Source organism: Danio rerio, chromosome 20, assembly GCF_049306965.1.
Source record: "Danio rerio strain Tuebingen ecotype United States chromosome 20, GRCz12tu, whole genome shotgun sequence".
Lineage (NCBI taxonomy): Eukaryota > Metazoa > Chordata > Actinopteri > Cypriniformes > Danionidae > Danio > Danio rerio.
This window is the reverse complement of record NC_133195.1, coordinates 35,764,668-35,791,022: the sequence shown is the minus strand read 5'-3', so window position 1 is coordinate 35,791,022 and position 26,355 is coordinate 35,764,668. Positions and strand designations below refer to the sequence as shown.

The 26,355-nt window shown below is 34.6% G+C and overlaps 1 protein-coding gene across 8 annotated transcripts in view; it reads left to right on the top strand.

Moving 5' to 3' along the window:
- The window catches only part of nbas (NBAS subunit of NRZ tethering complex), a 378,367-nt gene that overhangs the window by 249,903 nt on the left and 102,109 nt on the right, over nt 1-26,355 (top strand). For all 8 annotated transcript variants that reach the window (XR_012395546.1, XR_012395545.1, XR_012395547.1 and 5 more), the window contains one exon: nt 530-725. Coding sequence is in view for 4 of the 8 variants with exons in the window: in XM_073932555.1 (XP_073788656.1) it covers nt 530-725 (196 nt within the window). In the remaining 4 variants the exon portion in view is untranslated. The remainder of the gene's footprint in view (nt 1-529; nt 726-26,355) is intronic.

Genomic DNA, 26,355 nt, shown 5'->3' with positions numbered 1-26,355 from the left:
GACTGTTTGCTTAACATCTGCTGACACTGCTCCACCAGGAGACATTCAACCGACTATAAAAAACTTTGCAACTACAGTACACGACAGCTTAGACCAACCCTAACCCCAACCTTACAGTCTATTAAAGCTCTAATGAGAATGAGTTGCAATATAGTTTCAGTTTAACTTAATATCAACAAAATGTACTGAATGGACCATCAAATTAAGGTGATACCGAAAAACATTCCTTTTAAAAATGTTTTCTGTGCTAATATTTTAAAAGTATGATTTATGTTGTGTATACTTTTCCTGTTATGGCAAATAACTCATTACTCCAGTCTTCAGTGTCCCATTTTTGGTCATATAGAATTTTTCTCTTGATTATTAGAGGAATAAAAAGTTTTGAAAGAACATCATTTATTTGTATTATAAATCTAAAACATGATAAATGTTTTCATTGTCGATTCAATGCACCCTTTCCAAATAAAAACAATTATTTATTTTAAACTAATTAAATTAAATTAAAATGTGTTCCATGCATTTCTTTTAGTGGGAATATAGTGACATCCGAGGACATGCTGGAATGGTTGCGACCTTTTTGTGGGGATGACACCAAACCTGTACGACCCCGAATTGAGGTCTTGCAGATCCTAGAACATTCATTCAACCTCAGCGATCAAGACATCCACCTACTGGTGTACTTCAGGAGCCAAGCCATTCTGAAAGCCTGCTGGCCAAACAGAAAGGTGAGAAGAAAAAACAGTAAAATATGCATATACCCACACTGGCACAAAACACGATTTACACTTCACACATAAATATTATTACATTCCCACATCTCTGACTCAGTATTAGCTTATTTCCTCTGTGAGGCACTGTGAATGTAATCTCATTTTACAGCGCAGCCCCTTGCGAGTTAGCATGTGCTTATAGGAATTGCTCGACTATTCTCACGCATGTAGTAATGTGTGTGGGAAGGAGTGAGATGTTATTTGGGCCAGGGATCACTGATTGCCTGCTTAGCCGTGCTCCTTGGCCTCACCTCATGTTCCTTTGGGGATGCGAACATGTCCTTCTTCTATTATATGATGTGTCTGTCAGTATGTATTAGAGCTGCTGAGAAAATTCAAGAACTGAGTTTATAGAAGATATTAGCAACTCTTTTGTCTAAATTCTGCCAGTGTTTTTCCTCAGGGGGAAGACCTGCTGAATATATACTGGATGAACTTTTGGTTTTGCAAAAGTCAATAAGGTCTGTTAAATATAGTGGATTAGATTATTTATATAAATTAGGATTCACATCCACCTATATTAGAGGGAGTTTGTGCTTTATATTTATATATATATATATATATATATATATATATATATATATATATATATATATATATATATATATATATATATATATATATATATATGAATATTTATTGACTGATTGATATTTGATTAATCCATGACTTTTAATTTGAATTAATTAATTGGTTGTTGGATGATTGATTGATTCATTCATTCATTCATTCAATAATGGATTTATGGATGGATTGATTGAGCATTTTTATGAACATATAGATTTATGGAATGCATTTAAGACTTTTTTTTTCTTTAATGCTTTTGTATCATGCATCAATTAATGGTTACAAAGACAAACAGGTGAATGCTTGCATAGATGGGTGGGTGGAAAGATTTATGGACATTATAGATAAACTATATATATATATATATATATATATATATATATATATATATATATATATATATATATATATATATATATATATATATATAGTTTATCTATTATGTCCAATGTATATATATAATTTGTCCTACTGAATTTACAGGCTGCACTTGGTTTTGCAGAAGTGAAATAGATCATCTCTGCCTAAAATAGTGGATGCTTGTTTGTACATTTTTCTAAACAACTTAGAAGTGATTACAAAATCAACTAAAAATTGTTTAACAGATTGTATTTTTAATTATTCTTTTCATAAATGTAGTAAAATAAATTTCAGTGTTTCAAATAAAAGGGTTTGTTTGTGTAACATGGAAATTCATCTAAATCTGGTGTGGATGAACGGATGGATGGATAAATGTGTGTTGTACGGCAGGTGAATTATGGAACATTTTGAAGAGAATCAAAGACATTTTTCATTAACTTACCTCCATTGTGGATGGAAGGATAAACAGAAGAGTGTATGATTATGGATGGGTGAATAAATGAACAGGTCTGAGCAGATGGATGGATGGGAAAGAGATGAATAGAAGAATGAACAGATGCACGGTCATACAGATATATGCATAGATATACAGGTAATTGAAACCATCAAAGATTAATTACTTTTATTTTTGTTCATTATTATACCTCCCTGTGAAAGATTGTGAAAGATTTAAGAGTATTTTCATCTACTGTTTACTTCTGCAGTAGTTCTTTAATTTTCTGACGTGAAAGGAAAAGTCACCTCATCTCACACTCAACATGCATTACAAAAATTCTCGCTGTTAATCCATTTTCTGCCAAATCACATAATCCATTCTTTCTCTAAACTTTAATCATGCAAATGAACATTTATATAAGCAGACGTTATCAGATGTTTGGTTTCATTTTAAGAGGATTACTCCACCGATTGTTTAATAGAATAATTAAATGCAACTTTCAGTCTTCGGGGCTTCAAATCGAAATATTGCCGTCAGTTGTTCCAATTTCCCATCAGCCCTTATTTAGTGTTGTTCAGTGGTAAAAAACACCAAGCTTATGGTTGGAAAGAGTCATTTCCAACATCACGGTTTGGAGCATTTAAGATGAAGTCTAACCTTTAATTTCACACATTATAACTTCTCTTTAAAACTCTCCTAATTGTAACCTCCATTGTTGGCCGTATCCCTACGATGGGTCTCCAATGTTGACAATAGCTTTGTTTTCCTCAATGAAATGAATTAATCGTGTCTTTATTGTGATCTGAAAAAAGGAAGAAAATTGAGGGAAGTTGTAATGAAAAGTTGTGCCCTGAAGGAGGAGGAGTAATTAAAATGAACAGATTGAGGGAAGAGAAACGGGATTGGCTCTATTTCACTGAGATCTAGCGTCCTCGAACGGGGGCCATGCCTAAACCCTGATTGAGGGCGCTCAGCCGGGCCTGTGTGCCCTGAGCACTGGGCATCAAGCCATGGCTCGCTGGCGTCGCATCTCTGCCTGCTGAGCAGCAGCCGCTGGTTTATATCATCAACCGCAGAGTCTGCTTATCAACTGGTAGCCTCAGGTGTACAAGAGTTTGAGCCGCACGGTATTGAAAAAAAAAATGGCATTGCGATGTTTTGTTTTTTTGCAATATACAATACAATATGAATACAATTTAAACATTACTTGAATAGATCTATTTGGAAAGATTACATGATTTTAGATTGATTTGGATGACTAAACAAATAACAGGAATATTTAAATACAATAGATATACAAACAAAATGAACAGTGCTCTATTCTTTTCTTGGGCATCTTACAGTATTCAAGTATAGAAATAATCATTTTTACTCTTCACTGTATAAATACAATATGAACAAATATTCAACAATCAACATTTATTTGCCTAAATAGTTTACAAAGCACTGGAACTTCTAGATTCTGACTATTCATATTAGACTTTAACAAATAAATTTGTTGAGGAATTAAGCTTTGAATGTCACTTTTTATGAAATCATTGCCCTAGACATGCTATCTTTTTTTGTAAAATAGCCTATAATTGTGTATAAATACTGCCAAAGTGAATTTTTTTTTTTTTTCTGGAAGACCAGTCTGAATTAAAGTTGTGTTTTTTTCTATCAGAAGGTTATGGCTGTATCCAAAATCACAAACGCCTGCTCCATTTACACAGGGCGTCAGCGTCAAACCTTCCCATCAACTTTGATTGGTTGATGTCTGGCATCACCGAACTGCATTGTTAATCCGTCAGTGCTGCTTCAGTGGCGTTGTTCGCTGCAGAAGTTGGGAATTTCTCAACTTTTTAAGCCCCAATAAGAGCATCAGCCAATCGGATCGCTGTAAGTAAACCAGATCAGACAGTAGCTTATTGCTGACTAATTTCATTGGCTGATACTGCTACAGTATGACGATCATGTCAGTCCCAACTTCAGATACACGGCCTCTGTCAAGCGTTGACGCTGAAGCCCAGTGTGAGTTGGGCTTTAGTATAGATTTACAGATGTAAGGGCATCCGCTTCATTAAACATTTGCTGGAATTGTTGGCATTTCATTTAGCTTTGGCAACCTCTAATAAACAAAGGAATAAGCTGTAGGAAAATGAATGAATTCATGAATTTGGTGGAACTCTTGAGACCTACCTGAGCTAATACTCCCTCCTCTCCCGATGAAATGGGAGGGAACCCCAGGCTCGAGGATCTCAGCTCAGGACTCTCTCCCGGGACAACATCTCAAACATGCTTTATTTATCAAACATCAGCTAAGTGTGAAATCTTGAAGTTTAAAATCAGTCGCCTCAGTAGTGCTAGTGTTGCAGACACTGATCTTACTCTAAAATGTTAAACTTTGCAATTCATCCACAAACTGTGTGTTCAGTACTGTTGTGCTTGAATATAATCCTGACTCGACATTGTACATCCTATGATGTGTCTATTGCAGATCCACACATTGCAGTGTTGATGCTGAATAGATCAATTATTCAGCCGTTTCATGTACAGTATCTTTATAATGTCACTAGCCAAGCTTTTTCTCTGTGATTGTGTAGTGTGTCTGATCATGCCCACAGGATTGCACACTTGTCTGTTAATATAACGCTTCTACCCCCTGTATCCCAAACTAATCATCTCCTAACTCGCACACCGGCCCATCATGCCCTACTCCATAGCAACCGTTGCTGCGTTTCGGATCTCGCATCTGTTTGCTGTGTTGCAGGTTTTGCTGAGCTGTAGGTTCGCTGTTGTTGTTTACTGGTGCTGCGTTGCGGTGCTGTTTATCTCCCTGATGTATGAGGGGGAATTGTTGAACTTTATCAGAGCCGAATATAGAGGCCATCCTTCTACATACACCAAGAGGAAACGTCAGAGCTTGTAGAAAGGGGAAGAAGAGCAATAGAAAGCGGCAGGATTATTATTGCACGCTTGTCTGATTGAGGAAATGACTTTGATCGCAGACAGAATGAGGGTTGGTTGGACTTTTTGTCTCTTTCACTAACTGTCAGTGGAACGTAATAACTCTCTCAATTACATTCAAGGGCTTTAATTGCTGACGGGTTTCCCTCTAAAATGACACATACGTTTCCTCAGCAGAAATCATTGTTGCTGTAAGGAGATTCTGTAAAGCTGGTGGTTTTTTCTTTTTTGCTGCCGTGTTGAGGTTGCACTTTTTCTCTCGTTTTCACAAATTGCCTTGACAGTTAACTCGAAGACTTGTTTGCCATCTGTAGTCAAAACAGGTCACTTCTATACACAGTCTTGTGAGTTTATTCTCAAGTTTCTCTCTCAGCTCTCAGCTTAGGGGTTTCTATACAGGTATAGATTTTCTATTTTTAGTTTATATTTAATGTTTTTTCCCTCCAAGCAAAAATGTTACAGTAAGCTAAGTGACATAACTGACCCAGACAGCTGCTACTGTTTAGAACTACTATTTTCTAAAAAAACATATATATATTTCCATGGTCTGTTGAAATTCTTGATTCTGATTGGCTGAGGGTGTGCATTAAAATGCACAGGTAGTTCCAGTCAGTTTTGATCACAGTTTGAAATAAATGCTCTTTTCCCAAACATTTGTAGTTACTCACATCTGCTGCGCAGGAAATCGATGAGAACTGTTAATGGCAGGTGGGGATGGAAATCTGCAAAATTAGAAACATACGCCAGAAAATCCAGTTTTAAGAGTTTTTCAAGTGATAATATAGCAATTTTAAAGTCAAATTAGCTGTTTATGTATAAGGATAGCACATTTTTTAATATGTCGGAGAATCTCTGAGAAAGGACGTCATGGTGGCGCAGTGGGTAGCACGATCGCCTCACACCAAGAAAGTCGCTGGTTCAAGCCCCTCTGGGTCAGTTGGCATTTCTGTGTGGAGTTTGCATGTTCTCCCCTTGTTCCGTGGGTTTCCCCTGGGTGCTCCGGTTTCCCCCATAGTCCAAAGACATGTGGTATAGGTGAACTGAATCAGCTGAGTGTGTTTGAGTGCGAATGCAAGAGAGTATAGTTTTTTTTCAGTGTTGGGGTGCATCCGCTGCGTAAAACATATGCTGGATAAGTTGGTGGTTCATTCTGCTGTGGCAACCCCTGATTAATAAATGGACAAAGTGGAAAAGAAAATATTTGAATGATCTCCAAAAAGTCAGCGGCACCTCCGCGAACAGTTTTATATCAGGTAGACCATCTCGGGAACGGCCGCTGGATCTAATTTTTTCCATCTCTGTTGTTAAAATGTGATATGTAACAACTCTTGTGTGTATCTGATGGTCAGTCTTTGGGCTTTTGAACCTATTATTCCTTTTAATGCACTCCGCTGGTGTGTTGTGTGGTCCTTCGTTTCCATGTCGTGCATTAAAATCATTTAACGAATGACAAGCCGTTGATTATTCCTTACATATATACTGTATATAACGTATTACAAGTAATGTGAGTTGTAATAATATTACCTTTCTAAGTAATGGATTGCTTTACATTTAAAAATTAAGTAATATTATTTTATTTACATTTTTTTTTAAATATAACAAGAGCTTAATAATTGGCATTTAAAAAGATTAATTTCTGAATTAAAATTAACACAGTCAGGTCGAATCACACACTTGAAGGGAAGAAAAAAGAAAACAAGATGGCAGGCCAGAGCCTAAGATTTCTGTGATGGAAGTATTCTCATTATTTTGAATGCATGGAAGGAAAGGAAAATGGGACCATCTCAATGGACGGTGATTTACTTAACTAATAAGAAAAGAGTACAGAAATAGCAAACACATTGCTTTAAACTTTTAATAATTTGTATATATGGCGTATTTAGCTGTGGGGTCAGAAAGTTCTCACAAGATAACATTATACTAAATTATTATTTTTTAAATAAAAAAGGTAAATGAAGGTGTAGGTTTTATACAGTTTCATGTTAATTGCAAAACTCCTCTATTTAAAAAAAAAAAGCAGAAAACAAAACCTGTAAATTTTGAAAGAGATTAAGCCTCAATCAGTCAGAAAAAGTAACTCAAATGTAACGTAATGTAATGTGTATAATGGAATGTAATGTGTAATGCATTACTTAGCATAAAATGTAACTATGTAATGCAACTAGTTACTTTTTTGGGAAGTAATATTGTAATGCATTACTTTAAAAAGTAACTTTCCCCCAACACTGTATAAATTAATATATGTATTTAAATTCTAGTTTAATAACAAAATAAAAACTAAATGCTAAAACATATATTTTTAAAACGTATAACATTAAATCTTAAATAGTTATTTGTGTTATGTGTGCTTGTTCCATGTTTACCTGTTGCTTTTTCTACTATTGATTGCCCTATTATTGATTTCCCATTGAAGATGTGACTCCCAATCTGTGGTCAGTCTGACATTATTTAAACTGTCAAGTTGTCAGCAGCCTGTTAAGGCTTAAGTCGTCTCTCAGTGGCAGTGACGTTAGTGATTTGTGTGGTCTAATAAGCAGCTACCAAAAATTTACTTTAGAAGAAATTCATCTAAAATGTATCTGCTTGGTTTTTTGGTGTTACACATGCAATATCTACTCTCTTTGGCATTGCAATAACTTGTGCAAGTGAATAGGGTAAAATAAAAATGTTGTTTAAATATGAAAATTAGGTATGATTTCACCAAATATGCACTAGTTTGCATACATTTCTAACAAAGGAATCTGAAAACTGGAAAAAGTCAGGTACAAAGTTTTTGTTTCATTTTTCTTGACCTATTAGATTGGAAGGTTTTTGTAGAAGTGATTTTTAGATCTTCCGTTTTCTTGTTTAAATAAATAATACAGCATATTAATATACATACAGTAATATTATGATATATTAATATAAAATAATAATATAAATAATACAAGTAATACAGCATAATAATATACATACAATGAAATTATCATATATTAATATGCAATAATATTATAAATCATACAAATAATATGGCATAATAATATACGAGAGAAAAATTGTAGAATAAAATAATGTATGTAATGAAGCAAATTATTTATGAGCATATCATACATATATAACAGTTTATCTTAATGTTGTTGTGTTATTATGTTCTATAATGTAATGGTTTTGATTTACATTGCTTTTATTTGATTTAAAACTGTAATGCTATGAATTCTCAATGCAATTTAAATGAACAGCTTTCTAGTTTAACTTATTGTAAAAATTTATTTATTTATTGAGATGTCAAAGCTCTATTCTTAGCACTCATTGCTTCAGTCATTTTTAGATCTTGTATTTTTAGTTTAAATAAATAACACAGAATATTAATATACATACAATAAAATTATATTATATTAATATACAATAATATTATAAACACGGCATAATATTTATAATTCTAAAAAAAATAAAATAAAATGTTGTAATGAAGCAAATTATGTATAAGCAAATCTCTCAGTAAAACCTCTTAGATTAAAGATATAAATAAATGTCTTGAAACTGATGAAGTGCTGCTGAAGTGGAGATTTATTGATCTATGCTGAAGAAAAAAAAGTTTAGATTCAGATTTTTTTTATGTTCATAAATCATCCATGGACTCATTGTATGTGTCAATTATACGTTTATCAAATATTATTAAGTATTAAAGTTAAGATCATGTTCTGTAAAGATCATTTGTACATTTTCCACTGTAAATAAATCCAAGCTCAATTATTGATGATTAATATGCAGTGCTATAGACAACTTTTAGCTATTTTAATTTGTATTTTGACATTTTAGAACCCCCAGTTTCCAGATATTCAAATAGCTTTGGCTTGACCAAATAATATCCTATCCTAACCAAAGGATACATCAACAGAATTAATGCTTTTTTATTAAGCTTTAATGTCATGTATAAGAGAATATACACTTACAGTATGACTGGTATTGTTGTTCAGGGTATTGTGTATATCCGCCTGCTAAGTGCCGTATAGAATACTGTTTCCGGGTCCAAGCCGCTACTAATTATAATTGAGAAAGTATTTGTTTATGACCACTTTTTAGTCATATCACAGATTAAAGTGAATTTTATATACAATCATGGTGTACACAACAGTCACCAGACATGCTGCATCAGAGACATCAATATTTTAATTATTTATAAAAAATAAATCACTTTTTGGCCATCCGATATTAGGCATAGACATACAGTTGAAGTCAGAATTATTAACCCCCCTTTTCTTTTTTTAAATAATTCCTAAATGATGTTTAATAGAGCAAATTTTCACAGTATGTCTGGTAATGTTTTTTTCTTCTGGAGAAAGTTTTATTTGTTTTATTTTGGCTATAATAAAAAGTTTTACATTTTTTAAAAAACATTTTAGGGACAAAATTGTTAGCCCCTTAAAGTTATTTTATTCTTGATAGTCAGAACAGAACAAACCATCATTATACAATAACTTGCTAATTACCTTAACCTGCCTTAGTTAACCTAGTTAAGCCTTTAAATGTCTCTTTAAGCTGTATAGAAGTGTCTTGAAAAATATCTAGTTAAATGTTATTTACTGTCATCATGGCAAAGATTAAAAAATATCAGTTATTACAAATGAGTTATTAAAACTATTATGTTTAGAAATGTGTTGAACAAATCTTCTCTCAGTAAACAGAAATTGGGGAAAAAAAATAAACAGGAGTGTGAATAATTCAGGGGGGCTAATAATTCTGACTTCAACTGTATATATTGCAATTGTGATTTTTGAAAGTATTACATCGCTTTGTAAACTTTTATTATCATAATTAAACATTTTTTTACTTGTTCAAACTACTTAATTAAAATAAGCTGAAACAAAAAGCATAATTTTTGAGATCTCATTGGGACAACTTGTTTTCTTTGTTCAATCCACATAAATTTGTTAAAAAAGTTAAGTTACCTTAATCGATTTGTCTTGGGACAACATGAATGAATTGTGCGGAACCCTGCATTATTTTACAGTGTACTGTTTGTTGCATGTCCTCATACAGTTTGATAGAGCGCTTGGACCCGGTAGTCACTTTGTGTGACATCACATTTACCAAGTGGATTGTGTCCTGTAGTTTAAATCAACAGGCAGAGATTGATAAAGAGCTACACTGAACAAAAACACTTAAAAGTTTTCTTTCCATTAGATAAAAAAAAAGTCTAAATCCCCAAAAGTCTCAAATCTCAAAACTGACAAGTGCTATGTTTTTTGCCTGCGGTGTAACGCCTTTAGTTCCTATTCTCATCTCGATGCCACACCGCTGAGGATTTTAGCATCTTAATTTCAACCATCCGTCTCAGTCTTACGGCAACAAAATGTCACAGTCCCCGTGAGCGCTTACTGTTCGCTTGGCAAAGGACAGCAGCTTTGTCAGTCTGAATCGAGAATCTTTATTTGGCAGCTCACCGCGTCCCAGGCTCCCTTGTTTACTCGAACTCTGAAGTAGTTATTGATGTAATGAGTGCAAATGAATATGAGAACATTGGCATGCGTGTATACACGTGTGTGTGTGTGTGTGTGTGTGTGTGTGTGTGTGTGTGTGTGTGTGTGTGTGTGTGTGTGTGTGTGTGTGTGTGTGTGTGTGTGTGTGTGTGTGTGTGTGTGTGTGTGTGTGTGTGTGTGTGTGTGTTTTGTGGGATCAGACGTGGGGTGTTAACGTTTCTGTGTCACGTGACTTTATAAACTGGACTCATTTGTCATGTTAAGAAGCCGTCAGGATGGTGTGTGGATGTGTTTGTGTGTGTTTAACCGCAGACAGGCTTAATGACTAGGGTTAATGCGGTCATTAAAACAAGGTCTTGCTTTTTCCCGGGGGTGCTTGCTTTAATATGCCCATGCTTAGCAGAGCTGTTTTAATGTCTTTATCCAGATGTGTTTGTGTATATGGCTGCATGTTGATTACAGAGCGAAAGCTGAAAGCTTCACAGTGAAGCCTGCGTGTTAGTTACTGTTGCCTAGTTTATCTCAGTTTTGCCGTGTTATGTTGTTTAATGTTTTTAAGTGAAATTGCTTTTATTTGATTTAAAACTGTAATGCTGTGAATTATCAATACAATTTAAAAGACTAATTTTCTAGTTTATCATTAAATGATATTTATTTGTTGAGATGTCAAAATCTAAATTTTCCTCACTCATTGCTCCTGTCTTAAGTGTCATAAATCATTTCAATGTGATTGTATACTTCTCAAGAAACATTTCTTCTTATAACCGATGTTCAACATCGTTGTATTGCTTTATTTTTTTGGGAGATCCAAAATACTAATTTTTGACCGCCACTTATAGCTTCACTTCACTTTTAACTTAACTTCACTTATAACTTGATTCAACTTCAATTAATTTAACAACTTAACAGATTAACTTAACAACTTCACAGACTTGCTGTAACTTTACTTTCAACTGAACCACTTCACTTTTAATTTAATTTAACTTCACTAACTTAACTTCTTAATTTCACTTCAAACCTCACTTTTAACTTAACTTCACTTTTAATTTTATTTTATTTCACGTCACTAACTTCACTTTACTTTTAACTTCACTTTTAATTTAATTTAACAACTTAATTTACCAACTTAACAACTTCACTTCACTTGATACATTTAATTTGATTTGAGTTAAACTAATGTTATATTATATTATATTATATTATATTATATTATATTATATTATATTATATTATATTATATTATATTATATTATATTATATTATATTAATATTGTATTATATTATATACTCTTCATCAAAATGTTTATATATACGTTTTATATATACAAATTATTTACTTATTTAAATTAACTTTTATTCTGTGTCACTGTGGTTGTGATGACATTTCCTAACTCCTATATTTAAAATGTTGCACATACACACATACACACACACGTACACAAATGCACATAAACAAACAAATGTGTGTGCGTTGAAGATGTCAGTTTGATGTGCCATCAGAGCCAGTGGCAGTGTGTTTCTCAGCTCTTGTCTTTCACACGTGTCACTCTCGTCTGTCATTAGCTCCGCCTCTCCAGCAGAGCCCCGGGGCCACGCTTACATCATCTCCCGCTTCACACGCTTCAACTGTCAGTAAGCTTCACTCGTTGTACTCTGCTGCATTAACTTTCCAAGGTCTTACGGAGACTTTCTCTGCTTCTAATTCCTTGAAAGTTCTCCAGATTCTAGCATTTGGCTTTTGTTGACATTGCATCAAAGTCACTTTCAAGCAAAGGCAGTTCACTTTCCGCCAATATTTGCAATGCCCCCGGGCGGCTATTTCGGGCATGCAATTTCCGTCTCCTTCAATGGGAAAATATGGAAGTCTCATAAACTGCTTGCAAAAATTCATATTTAATTTACATATTTTAAGCAATACAATTTTATATGAATGATTTCTAGTTGTCCAATATTGTTAAAAAAAATTATGTTTACACATGTGCAGTCTCAAGTGTTTCTTCAAGTCAATGAAGTCTGAAATGAACACTCCTCCTATAAAACTTGTTTCCAGAAATGCACTTATAAATCCTAGATTTGCTGTACATCTACAGATAAGACACTGTAAAAAATACTTGGTTCCACAAAGTCAATTTGTGTTTGGGTAAGATGATTTATTAGCTTTACAAATTTAAGTGAATTAAACATAAAACAATTATGATTTCTCCCCAAAAAACTCAAGAATTGTATTGTTTCAGCTGATTTTAGATAAATATAATTTTTAGAGTGTAAAGGGCAATTTATATGCTAAAAATATACAAACAAACAAACATGTAAATCAGGGCTTCTCAAAGGACCGCAAGGGTATTCAATCCAGACCCGACTCCATTCCGTATTGCAAGACCTTGTGTAAAGGATTTAAATTGTGGCTTTCCCTCAATGATAAATGCATACACCTTGCCAAAATAAAATCAGAGTTTTCCTGTGTAACTCTATTGTCATGATATCCAGTGATCATACAAGGCTTCATGGTGCGCCTGCTTTAACGCATCGCAGCAAAATGGTCATTTGAATGGATGAAGATGTCGATCACATGGAAAAGAACTTGATGAAGAGATTAGACCGTTTAAAGTTGAATAGGCAGATAAGTATGCGTTTACCTGTATTTTGCCACAGGCCAGCTTCTTGATTTGTAATAAGACAGTTGGAGTTGTAAAGAGTAGAAAGATGAAACACCACTATGAAACAAAACATGGACATTTTGAAAGGCAAGATCCGCAAAATAAAGATACTGTATAAAGACGGCAAAACTACAACACCTAAAGTTTTCATTACACATCTTTTGTATTTTTAACCTTTTTTTGGAGAGAAGTTTGGATGCAGACCTGGTGCAGTTGCTATCTGAACTGCATGCAGTGCTTTTTAATGCCCGCACCTGACCCTACCCCTCACAGTGACGTCATTAGCTCCATTCAGTGCATTGTGTCTGACATTACATCTCTGAGATATGCTATCTCAGCTTGTACAAAAATGAACAGGATTCCCACATTTACATTTTTATTTAATGTGTTTTGAATGCAAATTTTATTTTATTTAGAGAAAAATAGTGTTGCATGTTAACTGTTCCGCACCTTTGACATTAATAAAAAATCTAATTTGAACCTATTCATGTAGACATTGAGAACCCCTAATGTAAATAAAATTTCAGGCTTGTTGTTTTTTATATTTCACGAAACAAAATAAACACAAAATCACTGTGATTTTGTAGTTATTGACCTATGTATTAGTTATTGACTTCCAAATATAAAAACCTCTCATTATTAGGCAAAATTTCCACATCCAGAATTTCCAAGTGCAATCCTAATACAGGTTATATGTTAAAGGAAAATAAACATCATGCCTCAGAGCCTACTGAATAGAATGACATACCCCATCATCCCTCTCAGGCCAAGGGGCACCTCAGGTGGAAGTATGAGAAGAAACAGAATACATATTCACAGAGAGATAAACAAATAAAAGTATGTCCAGTTCCCGTGCGTGGGCCTCTACCAGCTGAGAGACCCTCACAACAGCACTGGCAGCACCTCCCATCCCCAGTTGGCTCCTTCGGTCACGGGCACCCGGCTGTCATGTCCCTGTGCCTCCCCATCATGACAAACGTTAGAAGGCTTCAGCTTCGCATTCTTCTCTGGAATTGTGACTTCTCTGAATTGTTTACAGCAGTAACACCCAGCCCCCACCCCCTCCCTCCCGGTGGACAGCAAGAGGTCTTGGCTTCTGGCAAACGGCAGTGAACCTTTCGCCCCTCACCATGTTGCTGTGGATGGCGGCAAGTGAATCTGGCCCCAAGCATCCACGCTGGCAGACTCAACTCTTCTGTCTGGCTGGAACCGCAAACTTCTCCCCGCGGCGAGGACTCTTCGACAGCATGTTCTTCCTTCTTCCTGGGTTTCAGCATCAATGTAACAAGGTTTAACTCCTTAATCCAGGGAAGGAGGAGGTGGAATACAGAAAATGTTTAAACACACAAATCAAGTGTTCCAGGCCCGGTTCTCTCATCTTCCTCCTTTTATGCTTTTGGAGCTCTCTCTCTTGTACTATAGACCAGGCAACACTTATCAGTGCTCGCACCACTGGCCTCGCTTAATTCCTATGGCTCTTAGCCATGCCCCCCATTTTATGACACAAAAGCCCCTTTCACACAGTGATACCGGTAAATATCTGGAAAATTTGTAAAATGACTTTATCGGTAAATTCAAAAAAGCGCTGTTCACACAGGCAAGGATATTTCAGATATTTTCCAGAAAAGACCATTCACACATCCATTCCAAAATACCGGTAAATTCTGACATCATCAACCAGAAATGACCTTTAAACTGCTGTGCTTGTACATTTATTTGTAAACATACAAGGGATCAGGCATTTGTTGATGGTTTCACTTTTTTAAAAACTTTAGCATTCATGCAGCTGCTTTGTCACAGAGACGTCCAAAGGCAGAAGCGCGAACTGCAGCTAAATGTTTACACATTTGACTACAGTACATTACAAATTCTGTGGATGGATAAGTATTGTGAACAACTTCGATGAAAATATGGAAAAACATTTTCGCATGTCGAGATGTACATAATGTGTGTGTGTGTTGGCGCTCACTGGAGCACGTGAGGCATGCAACTGAGTCAAAGCTTGAGAGTAAACAAACAGCGGTTTATCATAAGCATTTTAACATTTTTTTTCGAACATAGAAACGTTATCTGACTAACATCTAGCAGTGTTGGAATAATTAATCAATTCCACGCGTGTTCAATAAAAAATGTCAGGAGAGGGTTTTCTTTAAAATCACAAATCTTAGTAATATATTGGATACAAATGAATAACTCAATTCACAGAATTGTGGTATCCTCAATGCAATGCAAAACTTACATTCAGAAGGTGCACAACAATTTTTATTTCCTAACTCTAGCTTTTATTGGCAGCTAATATTAACAGTTCGAGTTTAGTGGAATTCGTTACTTGTCAATCATTCTCCACTCCTCCTTTGGCCGCACCCATACATACGTCATCTTTTTCTACGAATTCTTTGCACAACATCAAAAGCATAATTCTTCTCAACTGCACATATTCTGTGTTCAGTTTCAATGCATCTCTGCTCACAGGAAGTTTTGCTGCAGAGCTCAAGTTAATTTTAGACAATCGGGCCTTTGAATTTCTATCCGCTTCATCTTCTGCAAAAATGCTTCATTAGTATTCAAGGCATATCACACTCGAGAAGAAGTTTATTTAATGTATCACCTTTAAGCAATACAAGTTTAATGAAAAAAAAGTATAAATAAAATTAAAAAATTAAAAAGGGCCTGTTCACACATGAAAGGTCTGTATGTGTGAAAGGGGCTATTAGTGAGAGCAAATACTGAGGTCTGAGTGTATTTTAAACGAGGCACAAACTGTTCCAGTCCTTCAGCCTTCTTACTGTTGGACTGACAATATTGTTGCTCCAGGACCAATACACACTCTTGATATTGGAGCACGTTTTACTTGTGTAAATGGCATTTAGCAGGCCTATGTTCAGGTTTCCAGAGGTTTGAGTTCAGTGTCTTAAAGGTGACTCAGCTTTGACGTAATATTCTCAAGAATCAAGAGCTCACTGAACCCGGGCTATATATAGAAACAGTTGTATCTGCGACAGATTTATGCCATCCCTGAGAAGATACAGTGGGTTTTTATATGCACCTCATCACACACAGACAGCCGTGATCCATCAAGAGCCACCGTCCTTGGCCCCTTGCTCTATTAACATGCGCTCATGTGTGGCTGTAACACTCATCAGTATGGTTAAGTGGGAGGAAGTTTCTCAACCAGCATTCATAGGGAAAATTGTCTACATTTATGGTTACCTGCTGTTTATGACGTCACATCAGTACATTAATGGTGTACTGTAGTCACATTATTATGACTGAATTGCGTGCAAATGTAATGACTATTGGCAATAGTGCAGTAATGAATGAAGCAGGGCATGTCATTTTCAAAACAAGCTGCTTTCTGTTAGTTCGCATAGTAATTTCTCACCCTTAAGTGAAATTCCCCATTTCCTGTTTTTATTGAAATTACCTAAATTGAATTTAGCTGAAAAGTTTTGTGGCCAAAAAAAAGGTTAATTGTCAGTTGTAAAGCAATGAATGAAGCATAGCCTAAAATTCAAGCAGCTTTGTGTTGGTCAGCATGGTCAATTTGCATAATAAACATGAATACATTGAAACGTTTTCTGAGGAAATCTTTTGTGTTAAAGTAAAGTCCCTCATAGTGCATATCCTGATTGAAATCATCCAAATTTAGCTTCAAAATTTTGGCAAAAACATGTTTTGGCCAAAAAAAAGTTGATTATCGGTTGTGTAGCTGAATATAGCACAACATTTAAATTTAGGAGTGTAACAAAGAGTGTTGAAAAGAATTAGAAATGTTGTTCACACAGTTCAAAAAGACTCATCTCACAAGTAAGAATCCTTATTAGTATTAGTTAAAATTGAGAAATATAAATTGTCAACTGCATCCTCCATACAGCTGATATTGTAAACTATTGTAGTTTGTCCATGTAGTGCATGACGTAGATGCTGAACAGTCAATAAGTTCTGATCTAACATCAGATCTAATTCAGATCGAATTAAGCATCAGTGTTTCAGTCAATGATTTTAATCCCATCAAAATCAGTGCAGACCATCTACATAAAGGTTTGGCCAATCCATTTCTGTGTGTGCAAAATGGAGGGGAATCCCGCATAGTCCCGCATAGTCCTATAGTCGCATAGTCCCGCATAGTCCTACAGAGACAACAAAAACGGCTGAAAATGAATTGTGGCCAGAAAAGGACATTGCCGTGCACTAACTCATTTGCACAACCTCTTGTAAATTCGCTTCTATTCACAAATTTGTATTTACTTTTTATGTGATCTAGTCATGCGGATACTTAAATTTGCATTCAGTGTGAAACCAGCAGTAGATTTTAATTTACAATCTCAATAATTTAACCGCACATATAAATATTTAGAGTTATCGAATGTTCTTTATGTTCACATGACACGCAGTTAAGCAGATAAAAATATGTACTTTGGTCAAAGATATTTCCAAGCATAAAAAATATCTGATCTTATCTCCACTAAAATGTAATAAATTTGTACACACCAGTAAACTTGTCAGCTATATTTAGAACAAGAATCGTTTGAAATTCTTCAACCCATTTGGTTTTACCCATTTGTCAAGCCGTTTTTAATCCTTTGAAATATAATGTACTTTGGTATAATTATTTGTGCACTGGTCAAAATAAAAATGTTCCTTCATTCTTGCATAAATATGTCTTTTTACTTCTAGTGACTTGTGACTTTACGTCTACTCTCTTTTTTCCAGTTTATTTTCACATTGACATTATTCATCTTTTAAAAATTATTTTAATTAATAACTTTTCAAAAACTCCCAAACCCAGTTCTTTCACAAACCGTGTAAGCTTTTTTGCTTGATAAACTCCGATTGTAGAAATGTGCCAAAATCATCTTCTAAAATGTGTTACCTTTTGCTGTAGAATCTACTTCACTTTACTTCAACTGCTTTAAATTTGAAGTGTCTTTCACTTTGAAGAGCTGTCGTTTCAGAGTAGCTTCTCGTCACTGAATACCACATTATCTAAAAAAGCCAAGCAAAAGAACTATATTTCAAAGATGATTGTTCTTGTCTAAGCTGAGTTTTCAACGTCTTTCAGCGACTCTGGACCGATCATTTGGTTTTCTGCGTATCAATCTGCCATGTTTCATTTTGTTCTTTTTTTTTTTTTTTTAACACTCATGACTTTCTTTCTTTAAATATATAATGGAATGTGTATGATTAATGTATACATTCTCATAAATGCAGGTCAGAATACGCGCTGTATGCAGTTTAATTTTTGCATAAATGTTACTGAATAATGATAGAATATTATTTCAACCCTGTTTTTTTCTAACATTTCCTAAACGATTGATAAATTATTTCACCCACTTAAATTTTACATTTACATTCAAATAGATACTACCCAAGCATTACATTTTATATACAGTATGTGAAAATATAATTTGTATAAGGTTATTTATTTTATAATCTCATATTTGTCCCATTTTACTTTTTTTATTTTAGTTCCCTCATCAGCTGAAACATAGTTTATGTGCCTGATACACAGCACTAATTGTACAAATTCATGTTTTTGTTATTAGAATCTACTTCACTTAACTGTTTTAAATTTTAAGTACACACTGAAAAAAAGATTAGTAAATTAACAGATTTCTGTATTTTATGTTTGTTTGTTTGTTTTTCCTATTTTATTTATGTATTTAGGTTATGCATTATGGGACTTTGTTCAAAGTTTGAAAGATATTTTTGTTACCATTTTTAATAGTAATAGTAAACTAATATGGTCTGTATTGGTGTTGTTAATTACATTACAGAAACCTGGTAATAAACTGCTAGTACTTTTTTTGTTATTTTACACACTTTACTTGTATATTGTTATTTATACAATATATTGTAGTGCTGTACAATTTGGAGAAAAATCTCAATTTGCAATTTAAAAAGTGACTTTGATCTTTGATGAGGTGGTTTTAATAGTACCAAAGAAAGACCAAGCATAATCACTATGCTTCTGTTAATTTAAACAATTTTTTTCTAACAGAATTGTCAGTTGTCATGACAAATTAAGAAAATAACTACAGTATTTTAAATCCATGTAAATGAATTCTATATAACATCTTATATATAAATTTGTGGTGGGCCGTTATCTGCGTTAACGTACTGCCTAACGGACTCTTAACGCACAATAATTTAAAAATATCGCCATTAGTCTACGCTCAAAGTTGGGTTGGGAGCTGGATCTATTTTACGCCAGCTATGATGACTTTCACTTTGATTTTTTAGCGCGGATGTATACCTGACCGATGAGCCATCTGAGAAAATGCCCTTCTGAATCAAACCAGCAGGATGCCTGACTTTAACTGTAGTTCATTCATGCCCCGTGACAAACTGGGGTATTAGACGCTAATAAGGAGTAAGGACTGGGGAGATTGTTTTGGAATTTAATAAAGCACGCCAAATGGAAAGAAAAAAAAACTTCCGCATTTCGTGATGTGTTTGTGTGTGTGCGGTCCTTTTACTGAGAGCTGCATGTGTGGATATTGTAAGAAAATATGGTGAAAAGTCCTACATGGCGGTGGGTGTTTAATTCAATAATGCCACTAATAAATGCATACTCCACATGTCTTAATTCCATTTCTGTTTAGTTCAGTTATGACTTTAGTCGGATTAAGGTGATCAAAAATCACTGTTTGGAGCTGCCTACAGTTCAAAATTCATGTTTAACTGAATAAACAGTTAATAAAAACAAGTACATCTTATTCTATTTATTTATTTTTATCACATTATCATAGTAGAACAGTTTGTCAAGCAGTTTGTGATGCACTTTGGAAACAGGAGATGAACCCCTGGTCTAATGCGCCAACTGGCTTGAGAAACCCATTCTCAAAGACTTATTATTTGGGTAGCACACATATTCTAATGCCTTCGGCAGAATTCAAATGAGCCATTTTAATCTAGATTAATCTAGATTTAAAAATAATAATAATCTATGCCCACCTATAATATAGATATATAAAACCTTTACATTTAAATTGTCACTTTTTTCACAAATTTTTATGATATTCATGGTGCACTGACGATGCTTTTGTACACAATTTTAGATTTTACTTCATAACATAATGCACAGTTATCACAGCTGATCTGCGATAGACGGTGGAGAACTTGTTCGCTTGTGTGTCTGGATCCACAAGTATCACTGTAACTTCCGAGAGGGGAGAGGAAACGTTCCCTCTTGCAGACAGGTCATAAATCCACACACTGAGAGAGAGAGAGAGAGAGAGAGATTACAGCTTTCATTTTTAATTTACTAAAATATTCTAATTTACTATAATATTCTATGTGAAGCTGCTTTGACACAATCTACATTGTGAAAGCGCTATAGAAATAAAGGTGAATTAAATTTTTTCCATATCAGTGAAAAAGGGGCTCATGGGTTCTTTTGTTACAGCTGTTTGCTTTTCAAGTAGTTGGAGCATTTTAATTAGACTACTTGCGCTCGCTTTCTTCACCATAGTAATAATCAAAATAATCGCAGCTTTTGCATTGCGAAAATTGCACTTTTTCAAAACGTGATATCGGTTTAAAGATGATTAATCTTGCAGGCCTAATATATTGTCTCAAATTACTAAAAAGGCCAATAAAAGTCACTTTAACTGCAGCGCTAAATCAAAATCCAACAAAGCAGATATCAAGGTCCTGTAATCCAATTCATAATGTAAATAAACTGAAAACATCTGTTAATCACAAATTCCGTAAACTGTTAATTAACAGATATTTTTTGTAGTGTAGCTAAAGTTTATAATTTGATTTCAGATTACTGTTTAATTCAAGTTGAGATCTTCATTCAGTGGCTCAGGACAGACCAGACAGCTCATTTGGTTTTCTACCTTCTTTGATCACACCAGATCTCCATTTCCACTGTAACTGTGAGTGTGTGTGTCCCTTTCTGCAGAATCCTTCATCTGAACGTCTGTCCTTTTAAGACAGGATCAGAATATCAAACTCTTGTGTTTTTCGGTCCCTCAGTCCCCCAGTGCTGGGATTTGGATCAGCTGTACATTGAGAGCGAAGGGTAATCTCTGGCTTCTGGCTCTGCATAAATCAAAGAGCCGACTTAATATTTAATTATGCTCCAGGTTCTTCTGCTTCTTTTTTCTCACTCTCTCTCTCTGAAGCTGAGAGGAGCATATTCTGCCTTTGTAAGGGACTGGCTGAACAGCTAATCACATACAATCATGCTAACAGCACTGAGGTCTCTCGGCTTAACAGAGTCAAGTGGTGTTTCATCAAACAAAAAGTGAAATTAACCAAATTTCAGCATCACTGGATATGAGCAGGTGTGTGGAGCTGTGGCGCAGCTGTTTGTTCATGCGCTCTGGCTTTTCCTGGAACTGTGGTGTTGATGGAAGTGATGCAGGTTCGAGTTTATACTGATTCATTGTACTGGATCTTTGGATTTGGAATACACTTAAAACTATTTTGCTGCTTGTTTAAACTACTTATTTAAAATAAGCTGAAATAATAATTTTTTTCTTAATTATTTTACGCTTGATCTACTTTTGTGTAAGAATGGATTTTAATTGCAGCAGTTCGAATGACTAAAAAGTATAGGTGGGCATAGATTAATTATTTTAATCTAGATTAATCTAGACTAAAATAGCTCATTTGAAATCTGCCAAAGGCATTCAGAATATGTGTGCGACCCAAATAATAAGTCTTTTAGAACGGGTTTCGCAAGCCAGGTGGCACATTAGACCAGGGGCTCATCTCCTGTTTCCAAATTGCATCACAAACTGCTTGAGAAAATATTCTACCGTGATAATTGGTGATGAAAATAAATGATGTTCAATAAGATGTACTTGTGTTTACTAACTGTTTATTCAGTTAAACATGAATTTTGAACTGTAGGCCTACATAAGCTCCAAACAGTGATTTTTGATCACCTTAATCCGACTAAAGTCATAACTGAACTAAACAGAAATGGAATTGAGACATGTGGAGTATGCATTTATTAGTGGCAATATTGAAGTAAACACTGTGATCAGTAAACACCGACATGTAGGACTTTTCGTCATATTTTCTGACAAGAGCCACACACACATTGCGAAATACAGAAGTTTTTTTGAATGAAATGTTCATGAGTTAAAGTGAAGCTCCCAAACTGCAGTTGAAGTCAGGCATCCTGCTGATTTGATTCAGAAGTGCACTTTTTTGTCAGACGGCTCACCGGTCAGGTATACATCTGTGCTAAAATATCAAGGTGAAAGTCACCATAGCTTGCGTAGAATAGACCCAGCTCCCAACCCAACTTTGAGAATAGATTAACGATGATTTTTTATTATCACGCTATAAGAGTCTCTCGTTAACGCAGCACAATAACGCTGATAACAGCCCACCACTACTAAAAAGTTAACAATATGATGGTAAAAAACTGTACATTTATAGTCAAACCAAACTACGATCTGCAATCTTATACCAAAAACAGACAGAATGCGAGCAGGTATAATAGCTAAAATATGTGTCAAAACGTTGCTGTTATGTGATTGTATTGTATTGCAGTATGAAGCAATTGAGTGTTAAGTCAAAAGTAAATCACTGAATACTTAAAATGAAATGATGTAATGACAATAATTCACTCTGGTTATGCTGAATTAGTTACAAAATAGCTGTATAAATGATAAAACATAAAATGATAAAAACATATGATGTTAATTGTAGCCGGCATAAATGTATTAAAAGTTACCAGAGAGAGAGAGAGGATGAGCAGAGAGTAAGGCGCAAAGAGAGAGCCAGATAGCAGTAGCCAGTGAAGAAAGACTCCAGAGCAGAAAAAGAGCAGAGCAGGAAAAGAGAGAGTAAAATTTACGATCCAATTTTGTCCTCTCCTCGACCAAGTGACCAAAGCACAAATACTGAGACATACAGACTGCCCAATCAACGTGACAACATCGTAAAACCCTCAAAGTACACACACATCTGCTTGATGAAATACTTGCATCTAATTACATCTGTAACTTATTTCAATTGTTGACTGTTTTGTACACCTTAACCCAGCCTTAAACATGCAGGTTCGAGTTTATACCGATTCATTGTGCTGCATCTTTGGATTTGGAATGTAGTCAAAGCTATTTTTGCTGCTTGTCTAAACTACTTATTTAAAATAAGCAACAAAAAAAAAATATAATAAAAAAAAAAAAAATATATATATATATATATATATATATATATATATATATATATATATATATATATATATATATATATATATATATATATATATATATATATACATATATATATATATATATATATATATATATATATATATATATATATATATATACACATATATATATATATATATATATATATATATATATATATTACATTTTTCCTAATTGTTTTATGTTTAACCTACTTAAGTTTGTGTAAGAATGGATTTTAACTGCAGCAGTTCGAATGGCTAAAAAGTATAGGTGGACATAGATTAATTATTTTAATCTAGATTAATCTAGACTAAAATGGCTCATTTGAATTCTGCCAAAGGCATTCAGAATATGTGTGCGACCCAAATAATAAGTCTTTGAGAACGGGTTTCTCACGGGTTTCATACACCTTAACCCAGCCTTAAACCTGGCCATACTACCAAACCTGTCATTAACCCTACCCGTGTACCATCTCAATAGTGTTCTGCCTCACATTATGAAAGTGCATTTTATTTATATTTTGATGCAAGTACCTAGTAGTTAAGGGCACTTAATATATAGTTGTACCATAGATGTTTGTTGGTACAACATGAATGAATTGTGTTGAACCCAATGTTGATGACGACAACATTGACATAGCAAACCATGAGATATGTAAACTTGGGATTGCCTTTCAGGTATTTTAAGTCGAGGTGCTATTTGTTTTTATACTAGTTTTTTTTTATATATTTATCGTTGCACTAATGTCCAAAAGTAAAGATTTGGTGTTATTTATTACTTGATCGTTCAAGCTACCTCACAGAAGTGCTCTATTTGTTAACAGAGTTGTTGAATGTTAAAATAAAGTGATTTAAAATAAAAAATAAGGGACATCCTAGATCTGTTTCTTTGCTCTTCATTCTTTTTTTATATATTATAGATGCATAGCTAGCCCAACAGAGCCTAGTTCCTCTCAAGGTTTTTTTTTTTTCCCTTTACTTTGTCAATTGGGGATTTTTTTTTCCTTGCCACAGTAACCACCGGCTTGGTTGTATCGGGACTTGTAGAGCTGCGCTTCAGTGGATTTACTTTTCAGTGTTTGAACTTTTGAGCAGTGAAACTTAAACCGCACTGAACTAAACTTAAAGGTGCAGTAGGTGATTGTCTTCAAAAACATTTTTTTGTTGTGCTGTTTTGAAAGTCTCTTCACAGTCCAATAGTAATGGTTACAGTAAATGATCTAAATGTGTTTATATGTATTTTTATATTCGGGGTAAGGCATAAAACTAAAAAATGTTTATCCAATTAAATAATGTCGGGCCGACATCTATAATTCCCATAACTATTTTAAACTGACAGCAAATGCAGATTTGGACTTCTGCACATCTTTGTTCACACAGATCTGCCATTAGCGTGTGCCCACCTGCATGAGCGCCATCCGTTCACGACAATCACAGACGCGGTGAAATCACATGCTGAATTGAAACTTTTGAAAATTCTGAATCAATATTGGAGTTACTTTTGCACGCTGGAGGAAAGACGACACCATAGCTGAAGTATTACTGTTAGCTTTTGTTGTGTTATGAATGGCTTATATACACAGATGTGTTGTTTAGCCACTAAAATCTCCTGGCAAAAGAGTGATGTGACTATTTTCAGTTTTATAAGGTCCTTTTACAGCATCGATAATGTAGATTTATATTTAGTTTAACAACAAAACATCAGTAAATAGCGCTATTCTGCCTAGCCTGCTTTACTGAGCTGAAGTTTCTTTTATATTCACATTGGGTCATTTTTGAACAATGACAGCCTTCCTATATTGTTTACTATGCTACCCTGAATATTCCTCTGAAATAGCATGTAAATATGGCTTAGTAATAAATGAAATTCCTGCACGCCGCCGGCCAAACACTAACAAACCGTTACATTTCTAAGTGGTGAATGACATGAGCTAGTGGGTTGTCTGCTGTTGTGTCGCGGTGCTCGCGTTCGCGATTTCAGGAGGCATGGCTTTGAATCACTGTCCCTCCCTGCCGTCCAAAGATAATATGCTAAGCGGTGAGCATTTTGGCAAATCACCTACTGCACCTTTAACTAAACGTCAACTCTGAAATCTGGACTTTACTAGTACTATGTTAAGCTGCTTTGACTCAATCTACGTTGTGAAAAGCGATACATAAATAAACATGAATTGAATTGAATTTAACTGAATTGAACTGAATTGAATATCGGATCGGGTTTTGGTATTGCTAGATACTCAAAATCAAATGACTCTGACTTGACTCTGACTGACCTAGAATATATAAAAATGCATATACTGTAAATACATTTAGATCATTTAACTTAATCATTACTATTGGAATGTAAAGATACTTTTAACCAGCACAACAAAAAATGTCTCTCAAGATAATCACCTACTGCACCTTTAAGTAGTTTAAAGTTTTTATAAATACATTTTTTCTAAATAACAAGATCTACTGATTGTAGGGGGGAAAATACTATGGAAGTCAATGACTTTTTAAAAATTCGTCAGTATCTTCCTTTACATGCAACAGAAGAAAGAAACTCTCTCAGGTTTGGAAGAAGTGGAGGACGAGTAAATGATGACATAATATTCATCTTGGGTTGAACTGTCCATTTAATCAAACATTAGTGTGTTCAGGAAAGGTGAAAAAGTGAACAGCTGTTGAATATTTCCCCAAGTCACTCATATGTAGAACATATGCAAAAGAGGTCATCTGTTTTCTGAATAGGTCAGGCTCTTTCTCTCTCTCCTATACAGTCTTATGGGCTTTCCGATGTATAATTTTCTAGCCAAGCGGTGCATAGCAAATAAGTGTCAAGAGTCTGATCTGAAAAAACAGCAAAAAGCAAGTGCAAAAAAAAAAAATTGCAATACGGTGAAGCAAAAATGGGATGTGTGCTTTAATTTGCTGCTCTTTTTCTCTCTAGCATCGACTTCACATAAAAAAATCTCACTTAAAATCTTTTCGCTGATGGAAAAGGCATAGTTGG